Genomic DNA, 20,847 nt, shown 5'->3' with positions numbered 1-20,847 from the left:
GCAAATTCTAACTCAAGGTCAAAGTTGTAAGTTTGTGAGATGGGTTCAAATTCTTGTAAGATCAAAAGGAGGAATAAAGATGGGAATCGGATTTTGACGAAAGGAGATTTTAAAAAAAAATGGTCGGGCCTAGGTTGTGAACCAAGGTTGCCTACATACCCTTTTGAGGGGGTTCAGGCCAATTGTAGTTTAGACAAAAGGAACTTCATTTCATGAGGATCATTAGAGTACATTTATATTTTAAATGTAATATATGTATTATTTTATATTTAATTTATATTTTTTAATTTAATTTTTAATAAAATATTAAAAAAATAAAAAAATATGGTTGCAGCCTAAAAAAGATTTTTTTCATGACAATAATGGGGCAAAGTGCTTACGGAAACTTGTGATGCATGGGTCTCTGAAAAATTATCTAAAATAAAAAAAATCACCCCCAATCTTCAAGGGCAAAGTTATGACCTTCGAAAATTTATACATATATTAAAGGGCAAAGTTAACTCGATGATCTAGTCATACAGTTCAACAGTTAAACCACCTGCGTTGGACCTTTTTTTGAGTAATTCCCAAGTTTTAGTAGAACTGAACCTGTAATCAACTAGGCCAATGGTGGGTTCAAAACATTGGTTATGTGGGACCTAGTATCATAAGAGAGAGAGAGAGAGATGGGTTGTGTGGGACCGGGTTTCACAATCAAGGGAAAATAGGGAGAGGGGGGAGGGGGTGTGTGTAACCCGGTGTTAAGAGAGGCGCTTGTGTGGGGCCCAATGTTAGAGAGAGGGTTATGTGGGACCCAATAGGGCCCAATGTCAAGAAAGAGAGGGGTTGTGTAGGTTTTGTTTTTTAAAATTTTGAATATTTTTTATTTTAATGGAGGTAATTTATTTTTCTTTTTTCTAATTAAACCTATTAAATAAATAACTCGAGTAACCGAAATTATTGTTATTGCTTTATATATATATTTCTTTTTGCGAAATAAGAATGTGATTTTCAGCCTTTGCAGCCCCCTATACTTCTGCTCGTGCCAGCAGGTCCCCAGGCTAGTGTATATATATAATATATATATATATATATATATATATATAAAGCAGAAGTTCAGAGAGCCTCGTCTGTTAATTTGACCGAGCGGTTCAAGGAAAAGAACATCAGAAGATCAAAGATCAGAAGGATCCCTGCAATGTCAAAGCCAAGGTGAAACCGTCTTTCCTCTCCTATCTCTTCTCCATTATCTTCCCCCCAACAAGTGACTCCTAGATCTGTATTTATCTCTAGGAATTTCTCTAACGTGTTAAGGATCAAAATTGTTTACACTCCTCAGGTTAGAAGGTAAGGTTGCCATAATCACCGGAGCAGCGAGTGGGATCGGGGAGGCGGCAGCCAGAGTATTTGCCGCAAATGGAGCCCGAGTTGTCATTGCCGATGTCCAAGATGAACTGGGCCATAAAGTTGTGGCTTCCATAGGCGAAGAAAAAGCAAGTTACAGGCACTGTGATGTGCGAGACGAAAAGCAGGTGGAAGAGATGGTGGGCTTCACCTTAGACAAGTATGGAAGCTTGGACGTTCTGTTCAGCAATGCAGGGATCTTGGGTCCCCTAAGCAGCATTCTAGACATGGACATGGAAGATTTCGACAACACCATGGTCACCAATGTGCGAGGGGTGGCATCGACCATTAAGCACGCAGGTCGGGCTATGGTGGAGAGAAAGATACGCGGCTCGATCATCTGCACTGCAAGTGTGGCCGCGGCCTTGGGTGGCTCTGCTCCTCATGCATACACCACTTCTAAGCACGCATTGGTGGGGCTGGTCCGGTCAGCCTGTAGTGAGCTGGGGGCTCATGGCATCAGGGTCAACTGCATCTCCCCTTTCGGAGTCGCTACCCCATTGGCCTGCAATGCCTACAATCTGGAGCCAGATAGCATGGAAGCTGTCACTTGTGCTGCAGCCAACTTGAAGGGCACTGTGTTAAAGCCCGCCCATATAGCAGAGGCTGCTCTATTTCTTGCTTCAAACGAATCAGTTTATATCAGTGGACATAACTTGGCTGTAGACGGAGGATTCACAGTCGTTAGTCATAGCTACTCCACCATCCAATGAGAGAGAGAGACAGAGCTTTAGTGACTGTGTGTTGGGTTGGAAGGTTCCTAATTACTTGCAGATTAGAAAATTTGTAAAATAACAAGTCAAAGCCTTGTTATCAGGACCATGTGATGTTCCTTTTTCCTTGGGTTCTGCACTCTCATCTCGTATCCTGTGTCCCCATAAATCCCTCAAGCTGTCCACCTAATGTCTCAAATTTGTTTATGTTTCTTTTATTGAAGAATTTGTTTTCGGCCTCATCTTCTTGGTATGACTCTGAATCTCACTTGCAAATTTATTTTTAGTTAAGGATTTTCCTTGCTAGTAATCTTAACCGTCCATCTAGTGTAGTGATTTGTTAGTAATTGCTATTCCAATTTTTGTAACAGAAATTCAAACTTTCATTATTTCATGACATGGTTTTCAAAATCAGATCAGACCGGAAAAACCGAGAACCAGTCTGTTTTTCTTCAAAACAGTTGATTTTGATTAATAAACCGCTGAATTAGTCATTTAATCATTTAAACCGTTCAAATGGTTTTGATGATTTTTCAATTTTTTTAATTTTTTTGTCAGAATTGACCGACTGTTCGAATCGAACAATCAGCCACCGTTCAAACCGGTAACCAAACCCCTGACTGGTTCGATTTTAAAAACCATGCTTCTTGATCAAATACTTAATTATACGAATTACCATCCTCATTGGATGAGTCCAAAAAATATTTGCCATTACAATAGTCAAAAGAGTACGTGCAAAGACTCCGAGCGTATCACTCTCATGGTGATGAGTGTAGTGAGACGAGTGACAATGAAACTATTCTTTCACTTTTGGGCATGTCAGATAAGAATTTACCAAAACATCTTCTACTAGATCTGAGCAATAAAGCAATGCTAATAATATAATTCCTAAATTTTTTTTCTTGTACTGCATACAAGAATATCATATATGGTGTAAAGAGGCACGTATTCTAAGCCATACTAGAATGGGTCTCGAATCGGAATTAGAATGGGTTATTATGATTTCAAATATTTGGTTTGATGGAATCTTATTTATTCCTGCTGAAATCATGGTTTTTAAAAACGATCTGGATATCGAATGGTCGGCCTGTTTTGATAAAAAAAAATAAAAAAGGGTTAAAATCGTTCAAACGATTAATCGCCCAGGTCAGCGGTTTGTTGACCAAAATCAACGGTTTTGGGCAAATTTCCAGTTTTGGGAAAACTGAAACCGATCACTTGACCAGTTCCCGGTTTTTCCGATCTGACCGTCTAGTCCAGTCTAGTTTTGAAAACCATGGCTGGAATGGCCATTCCCTGCCCTTCCCTTGGGAATGAAATCCTCTTTCTACTGATTTTCAATTCCTATTCTCATTTCTGTTTGAACCAAAAAGACTATAGGAATGGACCATTCCATTCTGACTCTGGAGGATTTCGATTCCGATTCCAACTGTGAATCAAACGGACCCTAAGAAATTTTAGGGTCCATTTGGTTCGTAGTCAGAAAGAATCAGAAATGAAATCCTCCGGAATTGGAATCGGAATTATTCATTCCCAAAGTCTGTTTGGTTCAAACAGGAATGGGAATGGAAATTAAAATCAGCAAGAATGGAATTTCATTCTCGAGGGAGGGGCAGGAAATGGCCATTCCATCAAATGGAAGAATGTCATTCCAACAGGAATGAGAATAGAATTCTAATTCTGCCAAATCAAACAGTTGGAATCAGAATAATCCATTCTGATTCGGATTCCAAACCCCTATTCCTGCAAACCAAACGGATCCACATTTGGCATTTCTTTAAAAAAATTAATAATGCATATACATGCCAAGAAAAGAATAAAGAAAATTATCATTTATAGTATAAACTTAAATGCGTCCATTAATGTGGTAGAGCTAATGTGGAATGTTGGGCGTGGTTATATGGGTCTGGGCAACAGTATTACTGGAATGTTTGCTTCCCTATACCAATTTGTAGGTTCGTATCCCAATTCCCAAGCTAAATATCTACAATCATTAATTGATCAAATTTACCATTATTCCGCGGTGGTGCTGTTTTTTCCTACAAGTTGTTCTTCATTATCTTTGAATTTCCGTACCTTTTATCTTTTTTTTTTCATAAAGCTAGAGGGGCTACACAAATTTGGGGGTAACAGTGTGGCACGTCCCTAAGATTGTGTTTGGTTTGAAGGAAAAAATAGAGAAATTTTTACAAACCATGTACATATTTCCATATATTTCCCTTCTTTTCTCTATTTTTTCCTTCAAATCCAACATAGCCTAAAGGTCAATACCGCAAATAAATTCTAATTCCCAAGGGCTTACACAAATCAAAATTCAAACTAGTATTTGGAGAAGAATTAAATTCGCCGCACCAACAATCCAATCCACCGCTTCTGAAGATATGTCTGTACCGAATGCCTCTCTCAAACTTTTTCTTGACTTCTAAACAAACAATCGTGGATGATGTTCCTCAAATTCTATGGAGCCTGTTAAGACACGAGATGACCAACTTAGGATCTCCTTCTCGCTCTATAATAATCGGATGCTCCAAGACATTACTGCCAGCTTAGGAGCCTCCCAGGCTACCCACGCGAAGAAGATCCAAGGGCGTATCCCTTGAAATCAACAATTCTACCACAATGGTCCCTGTCAACCCCAGCAACCATGCACCTGCCATCATCAGTACGGGAATGCCACTGAATTAATTTACCAGTTTTGGCACTCTTAGGCTCATGATGGCTAGGAAATATTTTCAAACTCCCTCCACGAATTCAGGGCTCTATTTAGTACTTGGGTAGAGTGCTCCGCATTTGCACCTTTATGTTATCAACTTATACTATCACGGACCCGTGCGATGTACGGGAAAATTTGAAAGGTTTAATAATTTTATTTTTTATTTAATATTGATTTATAAAAAATAATTATTGTTAATTGAATATGAATAAATACTTTTTAATAAATTTAGTTTTATTAATAATTTGTAGTAATTTTAATAATTTTTAGGAAAAAGTACGGAGACACGTGATGCAGAATTCTGAATTCCAGCCCCCCCCTACAACTAGCCCTGTCCCCCCTATAAACCACATCATTCCCGTGAATTTGGCATCAATTCACGGTCAGGATGCATTCCCCCTGTACTTTGGGCCTAGTAAATTCTGAATTGGGCTGATTTGTACTTCTCCCTAATTTTTATTCTTTTTATTATTTTTAAATGTAATTTTAATTAACTAAATAAATACAAATAATTATGACAATGGGGTGGGTTCAGGGCAAGGTAACCACTCCTCAATGTCGGGCGAGTTTAGGGGCAAGGCACCACACTTCTCATCAAGGATGGAGAATCCTCGAATTTCCCTCCCCCATCCCCAGTATTGGGCGGGCTCAAGTAGAGGTGTGAATTGAGTCGTGTTGGGTCGGCACGACACAACCCGCCAAACCTTAGGCCAGGCCGTGCTACACACCAAGCCAAGCTCAAGGCAAGGCACCCACTCCCCGTCCAAGGTTTTTAAAATTGGACCGGATAGGGAATAGTTTTGGGGTCGAACAGTCCGACTGTTCGGTCCGAACGGATGACCTACTCTAACGAAAAAATAAAAAATTAGAAAAACAAAAAAAATGCCTAAAACTATTGTCCGGGATGACGGTTTGACCACCTAGGTCAACAGTTCTCTAACCAAATAAACGGTTTTTTGACAAAAAGCGGTTTTGAGGTGAAACGGTGTCCAGTTCCCAATTTTTTCAGCCTAAGCATCTGGTTTGATCTAGTTTTGAAAACACTATCCCCCGTAAACCTCATATTCAATTTGATGATAGAAATGATGAAAAGGATATATTGAGTATCAACCACATGGTAAATTTCTAGAAGTACACTAAATTGTCTTTAATATTCAAAAATATAATTTTATGAAAATTTTGGAAAATTTATTGTACTTGTGTAATTTTGAAAATTTATTGAAATTTATTTAAATTTTTGTTAAATAATTTATTTTCTTTTTAAATGGTTTACTTACAAATTATACAAATTTATCTTATAATTTCTAATATAAACTAACCAATAATTTTCTTTTTCCAATATTATACTAATTTATCTTAATAATTTGTGTAATTATTTGTTCAAATTATATTTTTCCATTTCCCATAGTCATTTATCTTTAATAATTTTCAATAATTTGCAATGAAAATTACATAATTTTTCAATGGTTTTCCAAAATCTATCAAATGTAATAAATTTTCCTAAAATTTCCAAAATATTCTAATAATTTTCAATAATTATTTAATGCATTTTAAATAAACTTTTAAATACTTTATATCTTTTAATTTCAAAAATGTTATTTTACGAAATGTAGTTTTATGAAAATTTTTGAAAACTTTATTACATTTGTGTAACTATGGGGATTTATTGAATTATTTTAAAATTTTTATTAAATATATATTTTTTATTTTGTAGTTTACTAACAAAATTACACTAATTTATCTTTTATTTTTCAATATAAATTAATTAATAATTTCATTTTCTAACATTATAATATTTTGTTCCCCCATTTTTATTTGGTTATTAATTATAATAATAACAATAAATAAAATTTTATACTTTTTGATAATTATTAAATATAATTCTCAATTTTATAGAAATTAGTTAAAGAGTTTTGAATTTCTATAAAATGTTGTTAATGAGTTAATTAATAACAACATTTATTAAATTTTTGTAATTTACTAACCGTACTAATAAGAATATTTAATTTTTGGTAATTTACTAACTGCATTTATTAACTTTTGGTAATAACACTATTTAATACTCATTGAATATGGGTGGGATTAAATATTAACCGTATTTAACTATTTATTAATTAATATGAATATTTTAAATGAGGGAGAGTGGATATAGATTGGAGGGGATGCATTTTAGGAATTGATTACGGAGTGGGGCATGGCTTAATTGGAGTGGTGAAATGGCTTAATTGGAGTGGTGGGAAGGGGAGAGGAGAGAAAGTAAAAAAGAATGCAGGGTGGGGATAATGGAGCAAGGAGAGGCATGGTGACGGGGACCGTGCGATGCACGGACTTTGTTAAACAAAAGTTAAACAATAGAAATACATAAGAGTATATAATTGTTTTATATTTTAACTTTTTAATAAACAATCCAATCAAACTCAACCCGAGTTGGTTGCTTTTCTAGAATTTCAGATCGGCTTTGGTTTAATAAATATATATTAATATTTTATATTTTAAATTTAATTTTTGTAATTTGTTTTTTAATAATATCATTGTAATTTATGAAATTTAAAGTTAATTTTTAGTTTTAAATCTTTTGAACAAACAAACTAAACCAAAAATAGACCCAAATCAATACAACCCAAGTTGGTGGGTTTTCACTAATGGTCAATCAGTTTCGAGTGACAAATTACGAACTTGACAAGATCAATTTGGTTGGCGAAACAGCCTGCAACTGAACTAAGCCAATCATTGAACACTCCTAATTTCAACTAAATTTATACTATAATCTCTAATAAATAAAAATTGTTTAATCTCCAATAATTATTGAAAATTTAAAGCAAACGTACAAAATCATTGAAAATAAGTTTATAATGAAAATATAATAGATATATAATAAAAATACAATAATTACAAAAATATAATAAATTCTGAAAATATACTAAATTAGTCAATAAATAGTGTAATCTAAAATAATGGTTTAATCTCTAATAAGTATTAATCTATAAATTATAAAAAATAAATCTACAACAAAAATACAATAAATGCGATAAATTAAATTTTCAAAGTTAAATAATAGTTGTTTAATCTCCAATAATTATTGATAATTTTATATTAAATAACAAAATAAGAAATAGATTTATAAATAATTATTGAAAGCATATTTATAAAAAAATAATAACTAATTACTGAAAAAAATAAATATTAATTATAATATATATAACTATATAATGAATAAACACTATTATTGTAAAATTATTACTAATAAATATAATTTTTTTGATAGTTATTTTCTAATAATTATTAATTGATATAAGTGAAATTAATTACTTACAATATTATTTAGTTATTGAAATAACATTGTTATTTAAATTATTAAAATATTAATTATTTATTGAATTTAATAATCCATAAAATTATATTGTACTATTATTACAAAATCCGTTATTAATTTTGTAAAATATTAAATTATTATTAATATGAATATTGAATTCTATTATAATTATTTTTCTACTTTTAAGATTTTTTTTAAATTTATTTCATAATATGAATATTATGAATTCAATTATAATTATTTAAAATTTTTTCATGTTAAATATCTTGTTATTTAAATATTTAAATAATATGTAAAATATTTAAAAGTTGTCATTATTTGAATTTTATTTATTTTAATGTTGTTACATAATATTAAATATTTGTTATATTATTTGTCTATCTGATTTTTTTATTTATGTTTTTTAGTTATTGAAATATTTGAATAATTTTTTATTTTTAATGTTAAATTTTTATTATTTGAATAACATTTAAATTGAATAATTCATAAAATTATAATTTATATTGTTATTACATAATTTCATGATGAATTTTGTAAAAATATTGAATTATTAATAATATGAATATTAATAAATCTATTATTTTTTTATGTTTTGAATAAATATTTTAAAATTAGTATATAATTTCGTTATAACATTTAAATAGTTCTTATTTTTTTTAATTGAAACTTTCTTTAGATAGATGTAGATAAAGAGTGGGGGAGAGGATAAATAGGAATTAGAGATAGTTTAGGAGAGAATCTCTCTACTTTATTAGAGATAATTTAAGAGATAAATAGGAGTTAGAGATAATTTAGGAGATAAATAGGAATTAGAGATAATTTAGGAGGAAGTGGGGGAAAGTGGTGCCACTTGGCTAAACATTAGAAAAGCAAATCCCGCTTGTTAGAAATAGTTAAGCATATGTGGTTTCCTTATTGGTTTAATGGGTAATTATGTGAAATTCAAAAAATAAAAAAAAAATAAATAAAAACAGAAAATTAGAATGGGGGGTTTCATGCAAGGAGAGCTATGCTGACATGGAAAGACCGGTTTTAATATATATATATATATATATAGAGAGAGAGAGAGAGAGAGAGAGATTATATTATTTAAGATATTAAATAATTGAAATATTGAAATAATATTTTATTTTTTAATGTTAAATTTCTATTATTTGAATAACATTTAATTTTAATAATCTGGAAAATCATAATTTATATTGTTAGTACATAATTTCTTGATGAATTTTGTGAAAATATAAAACTATTAATGATATGAATATTTTTAAAACTATTATAAATATTTTTTGTGTTTTTAATAATTATTTTAAAGTTTATTAGAGATAATTTGGAGAGAAATTTTATAATTTAAACTTTATTTAGATAGATATAGATAAATAGTTGCAAAGAGGATAAATAGGAATTAAAGATAATTTAGAGAGAAATGATGTAGTAATTTAGAGATAAGTTAGGAGATAAATATGAATTGGAGATGATTTAGGAGAAAGTGGGGGAAGTAGTTTAGGATAAATTTTATGAGAGGATATTGTTGGAAACGTATGTATAAGAGAGAGAGAGAGATTTTAGATAATTTTTATGGAGAATGAAAGCATTTCATTGGTTCTTTAAAAAAATGACATGGAATTAAAAAATACAAAATTCAAAAAAATGAGAAAATTTCTTAACCGCTTTGTTTTAATATATATATAGATGCCCCCATTGCTGCCCACTTCTTTTTAGGGTTGCAACTTAGATGGGCCAGGCCAAATTTAAGCTCAACGTAGGCCCAACCCTAAAAATTGGGCCTATAAACCAAGTCTGAGATAAAGTCTAACCTGTTCAACCTAGGCCTAGCCATTGGGGTGGGCTCCAGCTCAGGTTGGTCAATTAGCCTATACTAAAATATGATATGAATGTATGTATTGGCCTTATATGTTTTGATAATAATAAAACCATTGAAAGTACTAATAATGTTGAAAGATAAGTATCAAAGTATTACAAGTGACTACTCAGTTGAACCCAAGAGACTTAAAGAAACAAATGTTAATCTGAGGCAGAAAACAGGAATTGAATCAATTAATTACTCAGCGGCCGCCACCTCCTCTCTATACTCTCCTCTCTTCTCTTGTTTTTATTTTTTTATTCTCCTCTCCTTCGTTCTCTCTCGGCAATCGCACATCCTCTGTAAATCTCACTCTCTAAACATCCCTTTCTCTTCCTTCTTCATGTGTGCGGGCAAATGTTATTTTCATTATTATTTTTACTTGAAATAAATTAGGATCTGGTTCTAGTTGTGGACAGGAGCAAGGCCGAGCATAGAGTGAGGCTCTGGCTGTGGGTCCGATAGGGTTAGGCATCCAAGCTTACCCATACTAGAAAGTAATAAATTAATTATTTTTGGTCTCGAACTAATGGGATTGTAGGATTTGTTTTCAAGTATGGGCTCAGGTAGACATGATGCCCAAAAATCTTAGGTCTGATCTAACATTCGATACTATTATTTCAAGTTCAGATGATGTATTTATGCAATTAGATTGGATCAGATTCAAATTTGATCCCATCTAATCCGATTAAAATCTGAATTCAATTATATTATAATATTTTTTAATTTTAATATATAAATTTTATATAAATATATTTAGAAGTGTAAAAATATATTCCTTATATTGTATATATATATATTATATATAATAAGTTTATTATGTTATATTTATATTAATTTATTATATATAAATGTTGAAAATAAATAATTTCTTTTACTTTTTTGATATTTTAGAAAATTTGTAACAGAGTCGGATTAAATTCAAATAAGATCCAAGTCAATTAGGATTTGAATTTGAATTTGAGTCTTTAAATCCAATCAGATTTTTGATCGAATTCGAATGTAATCTCATCGGATGAAAATTTTGTTGCATCCAATCTAAGTCCATTTCAACTACAATTCTAGACTTAGGTAAGGTAGGACATCGAACCTTACCCTTATTAATTAGTTATTTTTCAGACTTGAAATCATGGCAGGATAGGATTGAGTTCCAAGTGTGGGCCCAAGTAGCGTTTGATATTTGGATTTATCCATTTTAGAAGTTATTTATTTATTGGACTTAAACTTATGGGACCATTTGGGTGTGGGCCCGGGTAGGATTAGGCATTCAAACTTACCCATAGGGATGGCAATTCGTAGGAATTTTAGGTTATCTAACCCATCCTGACCCTAATATATAGGTAGGAATGGAAATGGGCGGGGTAGGGCTGGGTTTTGCTTACTATATCCCCAACCCCAAACTCAAATCCCCACCTCTTCCTTGCCCTAAACCCTATTAGGGCTAGAAATCCTAACCCCATCCCCGATCTTGTAGGGAATGAGCCAAAACCTAAAGTGGATTTGGGGGGAGAACAAATATGGATTGGCCATTTAAAGGGGCCAACGATTAGGGTAGGAAGTGGGGAAGAGGAACATAGACTTTCAAAAGTATGGATTTCCAGGGTATAGGGGGGCCATGGGTCCCCTGGCTCCACCCCTGATAGTTCACCAAATAAGAGACTTGGTATTTGTAGAGCAACAAATACGAATGTCAATGAATTAGGTGTAGGTAGGGATGCAAACGGATTATATCGTATTTGAATCAAGGTATATCCGAATTTGATCTAATACCATTAAGGGGAGATCTGATTGTATTAGATCTTATAAACATAGATTTGAATTCAAATCCAATGAGATCGTTGAATATTCAAATCTGATCTGATTCGATCTAATTTAAAAAAATAAATAAATTATTAAAAGACAAATAAAGCACAAAAATACAAGTATCTTTTCAACTAATTTGATCATATATACATGTTTTTTATAAAAAATAAATAATATAATATATTTACATAAATGCAATATAAATAAATAAATAACACACACACATATATATGAACATAACCTATTATTTGATCTTATCCATTGATCCAAACTAGAAGATCCAAATTTGACGGAATATGATTAAATCTTGGATTAGTATGATCCATTTACACCCCTAGGTATAGGATACTTCTAGCTAATTAGGGTTAGGGCTGAGGCAAATCCATTGACATCCCTACCTAATTAATTAATTTATAATTATTAATAAAATATAAAATTATAATGAAATTTTAAAACTAATTGATAGAAATGTAAAAGCTAATTAGCAACAATAATAAATTTGCAAACATTTTCACAAAAAAATAATTTTGGTGACATCCCTACCTAATTAATTAATTGATAATTATTCAAAAAGTATAAATTGATAATTTTTAGCAATAATAAATTGCTAATTTTTTCATAATTAGAAAACTATTTGGTGACTTTTGGGAACGTCACCAAAAGTAGAAAAATAAGTTTTCTGTGACGTTATTTATAAACGTCACTAAAAGTGCTTCACACAATGTGGCGGGAAGCTCTATTTTCGTGACATTTATCTATAAATGTCACTAAAAGTACTTTGTGCGATTTGGCGGTAAAGCCCGTGGTGGCGGAAAGTGCAATTTACCGACACTATAAACGAAAGGAAATATCAGAAAAAGTGAAATTCTAACAACGGTTTTGAAGAACTGTTGCAAAAGGTGATTTTTTCATAACATTACCAATTAACGTCTCAAATACGTAACTTTAGGTAACGGCTTTTCTAAACGTCACAAATAAAATCCCCAAAAGCCCCTTCTTTTAGTGTCTCATGGTCTAGCACTGAAATCGAGTATGGTAATGTTGTGGTTGCAATATCAAAACTCCTATGATCATACTTCATACATTGTTCTCGGTCTCAATAATATGAGAAATAATAGAAGGGATAACTTTCTAAGTGTGAGGCGTCATCATAAAAGCTCCAAATTTAGCCATAGTATGAGATCTTGAGTTGCAAGAGCGAGGACACTAGAGAACTGAGCAACATTCCAGGGTAGAGATGATATTCCTACATTCTGCTACTATATAGCAGAGGTCACAACGAGGATTGTGGCAAACCCCCAACAAGATATAAACAAAAGTCTGAGAATCACCCTCAAACAACAATGTGCTTGTAGAAATGACCCTTGTCTATGCTTCTAGAGGCTTTAGCAGAGATAGGTCCAGCACATTCGTACGTAAATAAATTTACCAAAGTGATCTCTCACCATACCACCATGTTGCAAATTAGGGTGATGTTTGGCATCAATGCCATTTTCTGAGAAAATGGTACCACGTAGGCGCCACATCGGAGAAAATGGTGCTTCAAACAACATCCTCGTGTTTGGTACTATTTTTTCAAGACATGGTCTGGAGCAACACAGATTCAACGTTTTCTGGAAAAACAGTGTGTTGCTGCCAGTGATGCAATGACATGGCATCACCTTGGATGTTGGATACTACAGATCAGTGATAAAAACATTGCTGCCAGCATTGGTGCCAAACAAAACCAGTGTTGTTTTCTCAAAAAATGCCTATATGGCAGTATTGGTTCCAAACAAAAAATAAATACCATTTTTTGAAAAAACGGTGCTTACAACTCCACATGCCCAGCACCGTTTTTCTCAAAAAATGGTGAGATGTTCCCAACACCGATGCCAAACACCTACTAGGTGAATGATTCAAAGTTGCACGGGAAAAGTTAACTGACTGCAAATGTGGGAGGAATAGCATATGCGCAGGTCACAAGTCTTATTTTCAAAAATAATATATATATTAAAATTGGTCCTGCCATGTCAGCATAGCTCTCCTTGCAGGAAACCCCCCATTCTAATTTTCTGTTTTTTTTTTTTCATATTTTTTAATTCCACATAATTACCCATTAAACCAATAAGGAAATCACATATGCTTAACTATTTCTAACAATCATAAAGAAAGAGGGATTTGCTTTTATTTAGCCAAGTAGCACCACTTTCCCCCACTTCCTCCTAAATTGTCTCTAATTCCTATTTATCTCCTAAATTATCTCTAATTCCTATTTATCTCTTAAATTATCTCTAATTCATTGGAGAGATTCTTTCCTAAACTATCTCTAATTCCTATTTATCCTCTCCCCCATTTTTTGAGTCCGGATCTCTTGCCCACGAGAACTCTGCCCATGTTTATCACAACCATACATGGAGAACATCTCATCCTCTACATAGTATTATGTAGGGGGTGATGTTCCCAATTCACGGGGGGTAGTGTATTGTGGGTAGGCGTGGGCAGAGTTTTGGTGGGCAGGAGATTCAGAGTCCCACTTTTTATCTATATCTATCTAAAGAAAGTTTCAATTAAAAAAAATTAGAACAATTTAAATGTTATAACAAAATTATATACTAAATTTAAAATATTTGTTCAAAACACAAAAAAATTAATAGATTTAATAATATTCATATTATAAATAATTCAATATTTTTACAAAATTCATCATGAGATTATGTAGTAACAATATAAATTATAATTTTACAAATTATTCAATTTAAATGTTATTCAAATAATTAAAATTTAACATTAAAAAATAAAACATTAATTCAACATTTCAATAACTAAAAATCTTAAATAAAAAAAAATTAAAATAGCTAAATAATATAACAAAATATTTAATATTACCTAATAACAGTAAAATAAATAAAATTCAAATAACGAAAATTTTTAAATATTTTACATATTATTTAAATATTTAAATAACAAAATATGTAACATGCAAAATTTTAAATAGTTAAAATAACGAAATTATATAATAAATTTAAAAAATCTTAAAAGTAGAAAAATAATTATAATAGAATTCATAGTATTCATATTATTATTAATTTAATTTTTTACAAAATTAATAACGAATTATGTAATAATAGTACAATTATAATTTTATGGATTATTAAATTCAATAAATAATTAATGTTTTAAGAATTTAAATAACAATATTATTTCAATAACTAAATAATATTGTAAATAACTAATTTCACTTATGTCAATTAATAATTATAGAAAATAAGTATCAACAAAACTATGTTTATTAGTAATAATTTTACAATTATAGTGCATATTCATTATATATTTACATATACTATAATTAATATTTAATTTATTTTCAGTAATTATTTATTGTTTTTTATAAATATGCTTTCAATAATTATTTATAAATCTATTTTTATATTTTTAACTATAACTAAATAATTATTTTTCAACTGCATTTAACAGTAATTATATTTTTTTCAATAAATATAGTAATTTAATAATTACAATATTATTAATAGTTTAGTATTTTAATAATTACAATATTTACTGAAAAGAAATATTAATAAATATTTTATAAATAATTTATTTATTAATTAACAGTTATATAATTAAAAGTAATTATTTTTAAATTGTAACTCATAGTAATTACATTTAATTACATTTCACAGTAATTAATAAATACATTACTTTTGAAAATTAATATATTTTTTAGTTAACAATAACTAATAGTAATTAAAACTAATTATTTTTAATTATATTTAAAATAGCATAAAATTACATTTAATTACATTTAACATTAATTAATAGTAATTATAAGTTAAGCTATAAATAGCAGAAAATTACATTTAACATTAATTAACACTAATTAATTAACACTAATTATTAATTAATAGTAATATAATTCACAGTATTTATTTTTAAGCTATAACTAAATTATTTTTAAACTGTAATTACGAAAAAACTACATTTAATTAGTTTTAGCGAAGAAATTACCAATATATTTCTGAAAGTAGGATAATTTCCAGAAATTGATGTATATTAAATAAATACAGTAATATAATAATTACAGTATTTATTGAAAAACAGTATTATTAATTAATAGTATTTTTCATAATTACAGTATTGTTAATAATTAACAGTATTCTCAATAAATACAGTATTTTATTAATAATTAACAGTATTCTTCATAATTACAGTATTTTTAATAATTAATAGTATTAATTAATTAACAGTATTCTAAATAAATACTATATTTATAAAAAACAGTAATTATTTTTAAAATGTAACTAAATAATTATTTTTCAACTATATTTAATGGTAACTATATATATTTTTTTCAATAAATACAGTAATTTAATAATTACAATATTATTAATAATTTGGTATTTTAATAATTATAGTATTTACTGGAATGCAGTTTTAAATGTAATTTAGTGATGTAATTGAGCATAAGTAACCAAGACATAATAAAAGTATCCATCAATTATACAAATACTGTTAATATTTCAAAATATTGAAACTGTAATTAAATGTAATTTTATGCTATTATGCTATAAATAATGTAAAATACATCAGTGATGTCTATTATGCTATAAATAGCATAAAATTATAAGGTATAAATTATTTTTAAACTGTAATTAATAGTGATTATAGGTTAAGCTATAAATAGCATTAAATTACATTTAATTACATTTAAAATTAATTAACACTAATTATTAATTAACAGTAATATAATTCACAGTATTTATTTTTAAGCTGTAACTAAGTTATTTTTAAACTATAATTATTAAAAAATTACATTTAATTAGTTTTAGCCAAGAAATTACCAATATATTTCTGAAAATATGATAATTTCCAGAAATTAATGTAGTTTAAATAAATACAGTAATTTAATAATTACAGTATTTATTGAAAAACAGTATTATTAATTAATAGTATTTTTTCATAATTACAGTATTTTTAACCATTAACTGTATTATTTAATTAACATTATTAATTACAGCATTTATTTATTAACGTTTTGTGTTTAAAATGCTTGTTTTATTTATTTGAAAATGGTGTAGATTATTTTTATTTTTGTTGTTGCTATCTATTTGAAAATGTTTTCTTTATTTATGTGATTAATGTGTAATTAAATTTAATTTTGCTATTTTCAATTTGTTGTTGCAATTTTATATCCATAAAAACAAAATAATAATAATAATAATAATAAATAATTAACAGTATTAGAATAATACAGTATTTCCTTTAATTAATAACTGTTAATTAATGTTAAATTACTGTTAACTAAATACAGTATTTCATTTAATTAATAAATACAGTATTAATTAATATAGTATATATTTAATTAGTTGCAGTATTTTTGTATTTAGTTAATTACAGTATAATATTAATATGTGATTGTAATACAATATTATAAAAATACAGTATTAATTAATTAACATTATTAATTACAGTATTTAATTAGAAGTATTTATAATTGCATTATTTTTCATAGTTTTTAACATTTAACAGTATTAATTAATTAATATTACTAATTACAGTATTTAATTAAAAACATTTATAAATGCATTATTTCACCTTTTTTACCAAATCCCGTGCATCACACGCGTCCCCGTTAGTAGAAAGGATAACTGTTCCACCGTTTCCGATGCAAAGTTGTATAAGGGACAAAGTGTATCACATTAATGCAGCTAATGCATAGGGAGAGAGGTGCAAACTTGGAAAGGATATTGATACTGTAAGGGTGTATGTTCTTTTTAAATTTTTTTTAATATGATTCAGAGAGGTATCATAAATGCCCATCTACCATCTGAACCATGATCTGACACGAAACACCCACCGTAACAAAGCTTATTTTGTTAATTGAGATAACCCCATGTTAATTTCATCAAGAGAGTTCTATTCATAAGTTGAGTCCGGATCACCTGTCTACGAGAACTCTGTTCATGTCTACCCGCAATATACTACCCCTGTGAATTGAGAACATCTCTTGTATAATACTATACAAAAGATGAAATGATCTCCATATATGATTTCGATAAACATGAACAGAGTTTTTAAGGGCAGGAGATCCGAACTCTCATAAGTGAGACGTCTTTAAAGCCAAGACCTCCCGACTCCTGTGAATCTGGTTGCATAAAACGAGACCATGCACATAGATAGAACCATATCTTAGGGGAGCAAGCTCCCCACCAATCGGGTTTCTAGGCTCATTAGCTTCATTCTCAAGTGATGCCGCGCGATCAGGGCACTCCTATCTGGCTGGAACCTGGCTCCTAGCTGTGATTGACGGCACCTGAGACGAAGAGGAACGTGAAGAGTTCCCGGGTAACTCTCCCGGCGGGAACACTTCGATGCTTAAGTTAGAATTCTGAGAAAACTTGAGAAAATGCAGAGAGAAAACTAAGAGTGCTAATTGCGCTAGCTTCAATACCTTTGCTTCGCGAGGGTTGGGGTTCTCTTATACCGGAGTTCTATCAAATCTGGCTTAACCGCCTCTGCCGCAGCCATTACTGCCAGAGCCGAGGTTACGAATGTGGGCACCCGTTGTAGGGTATGGACCTGTCAGGCGCGCCACATCTGGCAGAAGTGGCAGGCACGACGCCGCCTGACAAGAGGCGTGGGCATAGCCTCCGGATTCGGCAGGTACTATTGTCAGGCGGATCTTTTCTGTAGGTTGCCGAGCTACTTTGCACTGAGCTGCCATGGTCTGAGCTACCCTACACCGGGGTGCTGGGGTAGCCGAGGTGCGAGTGCTCGAGTTGAGCCTTAGGCAGGAGTGTTGATGGACAGGAGCGTTGATGGGACTATCCTGAAGTGTCCCCACTTCGGGGTGATTCCCGTAGACCGGGGTGTTCCCTTTTCAGGAAGGATGAGTTCGGGGCCCACCAAGGGGAGTTCGGGTATTGGGAGAAGCTCGGTAGTCCTCCTCCCTTAGGGAGAATTCCGAGTGTACTAGATCATTTTGCTCAACGAGCTGGTACGTCCACCGAGCTACGTTGCTGGGCTCTGGCGAGTTCAGTACACCGAGCTATGGCCAGGCTGCCATGCTGACCTGTCACTTATGCCAGGTTGTACCCACGTGTCCCCACGCTACGAGGTCGGGCCAAATCACCCTCCATCAATTGCCTCCCACTCCCTGTGCTGGGGGGTCTGACCCAATGCGGGGAGTCCGTGGTGTGCCGGGTGGATTTGGCTCGGAGCTCTGGCCTCCTGGTCAGGCGGCTTATGGGTCAGACCAGTTCACTGCTTGGCTCGATCAAGGGTAATCCGAGTCGTGTACAGTCTACGCGTGGACGTCACGTATCTATGAACTCCGCGGATTCAAAAAACGCGCTAAACCAATTTCGCCTCGAGGATCGCGTAGCCGGTTACCTAGAAAGCCGTCAGATCGTCTTGATCTTGACCGTTGATGCCCGAGTATAGTGGCCATAAATAGCGGGGGTCCTGATCATTTTCCCTTGCCATAAGTCCTCAGCACTTGTCTTGAGCTCGCATCTAAGGTCTCCAGCTCGAGTCAATTGTTCCTAGTTCGGTTGCTTTCCTTGGTGAGTCTCCTTTGCTTTTCTTTCAATTTCCTTTCCTTCCAATTCGTTTCTTTCCTTCGTTATGTCTAGTTTCGATAGTCAACTGGATGAGCCCGAGGTAGGTACCTCGGCTCAGGGTGACCCCACCGAAGTCCAGTCTCACGAGGCGCGAAAGGCCTCGGATAATTTGGCGTCCACCTCTCACCGAGGTCGGATGCCAAATAGATTCGTTCCCTCCATTATGACCCTGGAGAGGCTCCGGTACCTCATCTGGCAATACAATTTGCCTAGGGAGTATACCTACAATCTTCTTGTGGGTAACTTCCTATGGGAGCATGGTCCTGACGAGATGGTGATCTTCTGGGAGCAGCTTATAGTCGGGCTCCGTCTTCCTTTCCACCCTCTTATCGTAGAGGTCCTGAACCACTTCAATGTCACAATAGACCAACTTCACCCGAACTCCGTTCGTAACGTGGTCGGGACCATATCCCTGTGCTTCGAGTATGTCCTTCCCTTGAACCTTGATATCTTCTACTCAATCCTCTCAATAAAGAAGAGCGCTTCAAGCGTTCTCCCCGAGCACAGGCGGACTTACTACCTGTCCCCTCGCCCGAGTTTCAAGTTGCTACACAAGCTTCCTAAAAAAGTCCCGGCCTGGAAGCAGGACTACTTCGTAGTCCGGAACACCGCGGGGTGGCCTTTCCCCACTCATTGGAGGGCAGCCATCCAAGACCCCGACGTTATCCTAGACAAGAAGACAAGGGAGATGCTCCAATCATGGGCTGAGCTCGGGTTTAATTACAAGGATTATATCACCGAGAGCAAGCTCATACAGGCTGGCTTGAGCTCGGTGATGGGTTGTTGAAGCCCTCAAAATTAGTACTAGTCCCACAATCAAATAATTGCAGTAAAAAGTGGTACTAGGTCGAATCCCACAGGAAGCAATTTAGTAATCTCTTAGCTGAATGGATAAAGTAATTGAGTGGGAAAATTTAATAACTAAAATTAAAAGAATAAGAAAGCAATAACAAACTAAACGCACAAGAGAAAATCAGTCTTACCGAATTCTGGTTCAAGGGTTCGACTTGAATCGATTGGCCATCGATCCTAGGTACATTTCAGCATTCTTGCAATTCAAGCATTTAACCTTAGATTTATTAGGATAGCCATAATAAACCTTGTGTTTTCCTAATTCAGTTGACCAAACCCAGCATTCGATCAACACTTATCACCACTCAACTGGGTACGATAGCGTCCATATTAAACAGTGATAGCATTAAGATTTGTGAAAACAGTTAAACCAAAATAACAATAATTGAGATAGCTGCAATTACTGAATCTTGTTCCATCGATTCCTTTAGGTTGAACCATGTTAAAACATTGGTCAAATGTCATGAACAATTGACCCAAAAAGAAATCAACCTAATTGCTACTTGCACCATTATTCGTGACAATTACAGATCACCGAAATCATGGATAGCAGTAGGAAGATCAACACTAATTCAGTTTGTCAAACTAATTAACATCAACATCCAATA

The 20,847-nt window shown here is 32.3% G+C and overlaps 1 protein-coding gene across 1 annotated transcript; it reads left to right on the top strand.

Moving 5' to 3' along the window:
* The first annotated feature begins 1,106 nt into the window (after positions 1-1,106).
* LOC104587306 (short-chain dehydrogenase reductase 3b-like) lies at positions 1,107-2,328 on the top strand. The gene is made up of 2 exons (XM_010244857.2): positions 1,107-1,191; positions 1,319-2,328. The coding sequence occupies exons 1-2, from the start codon at positions 1,178-1,180 to the stop codon at positions 2,094-2,096; spliced, it is 792 nt and encodes a 263-aa protein (XP_010243159.1). The 5' UTR covers positions 1,107-1,177; the 3' UTR covers positions 2,097-2,328.
* Positions 2,329-20,847: the final 18,519 nt, after the last annotated feature.

The sequence above is a fragment of the Nelumbo nucifera genome, chromosome 3, assembly GCF_055504915.1.
Source record: "Nelumbo nucifera cultivar China Antique chromosome 3, China Antique-T2T, whole genome shotgun sequence".
Taxonomy (NCBI): Eukaryota; Viridiplantae; Streptophyta; class Magnoliopsida; order Proteales; family Nelumbonaceae; genus Nelumbo; species Nelumbo nucifera.
The sequence above is the reverse complement of the archived record's forward strand: the minus strand, read 5'-3'. Positions and strand labels throughout refer to the sequence as shown.